At 47.1% G+C, this 295-nt stretch overlaps 1 protein-coding gene across 1 annotated transcript; it reads left to right on the forward strand.

Moving 5' to 3' along the window:
• On the forward strand, positions 1–267 carry CSUI_011303 (uncharacterized protein; the record flags this gene model as incomplete). Its single annotated transcript, XM_068071403.1, has 1 exon — positions 1–267. A coding segment is annotated over one exon (267 nt), but the record flags the coding sequence as incomplete, so codon positions are not given.
• Positions 268–295: the final 28 nt, after the last annotated feature.

Genomic DNA, 295 nt, shown 5'->3' on the forward strand with positions numbered 1-295 from the left:
AAGAAGAAGACGAAGAAAGGAGATGATCCACAGACATCTCCAGGCGAAGGCACGAGTCGTAGTAGTGCAGACGGCCGAGGAGAAAGCTCGTCGTCTTCTTCTGTTTCGTCAGATAAGAAGAAATCCAAGAAAACGAAAGGCAAATCTTCATCGTCTACTACAACGGGCGGTGATATCTCTCCTAGGGGCTCCCCTGTATCTACACCTCGGCGTGACATCTCGAGTCAGGATAGATACAAATCATCTATTCTTCTTCTTCGGTCTCTTCGCTCTCTTCTTCTTTCTTTGCTTTCTG

This window comes from Cystoisospora suis (assembly GCF_002600585.1).
Source record: "Cystoisospora suis strain Wien I chromosome Unknown contig_10734, whole genome shotgun sequence".
Classification (NCBI taxonomy): Eukaryota; Apicomplexa; class Conoidasida; order Eucoccidiorida; family Sarcocystidae; genus Cystoisospora; species Cystoisospora suis.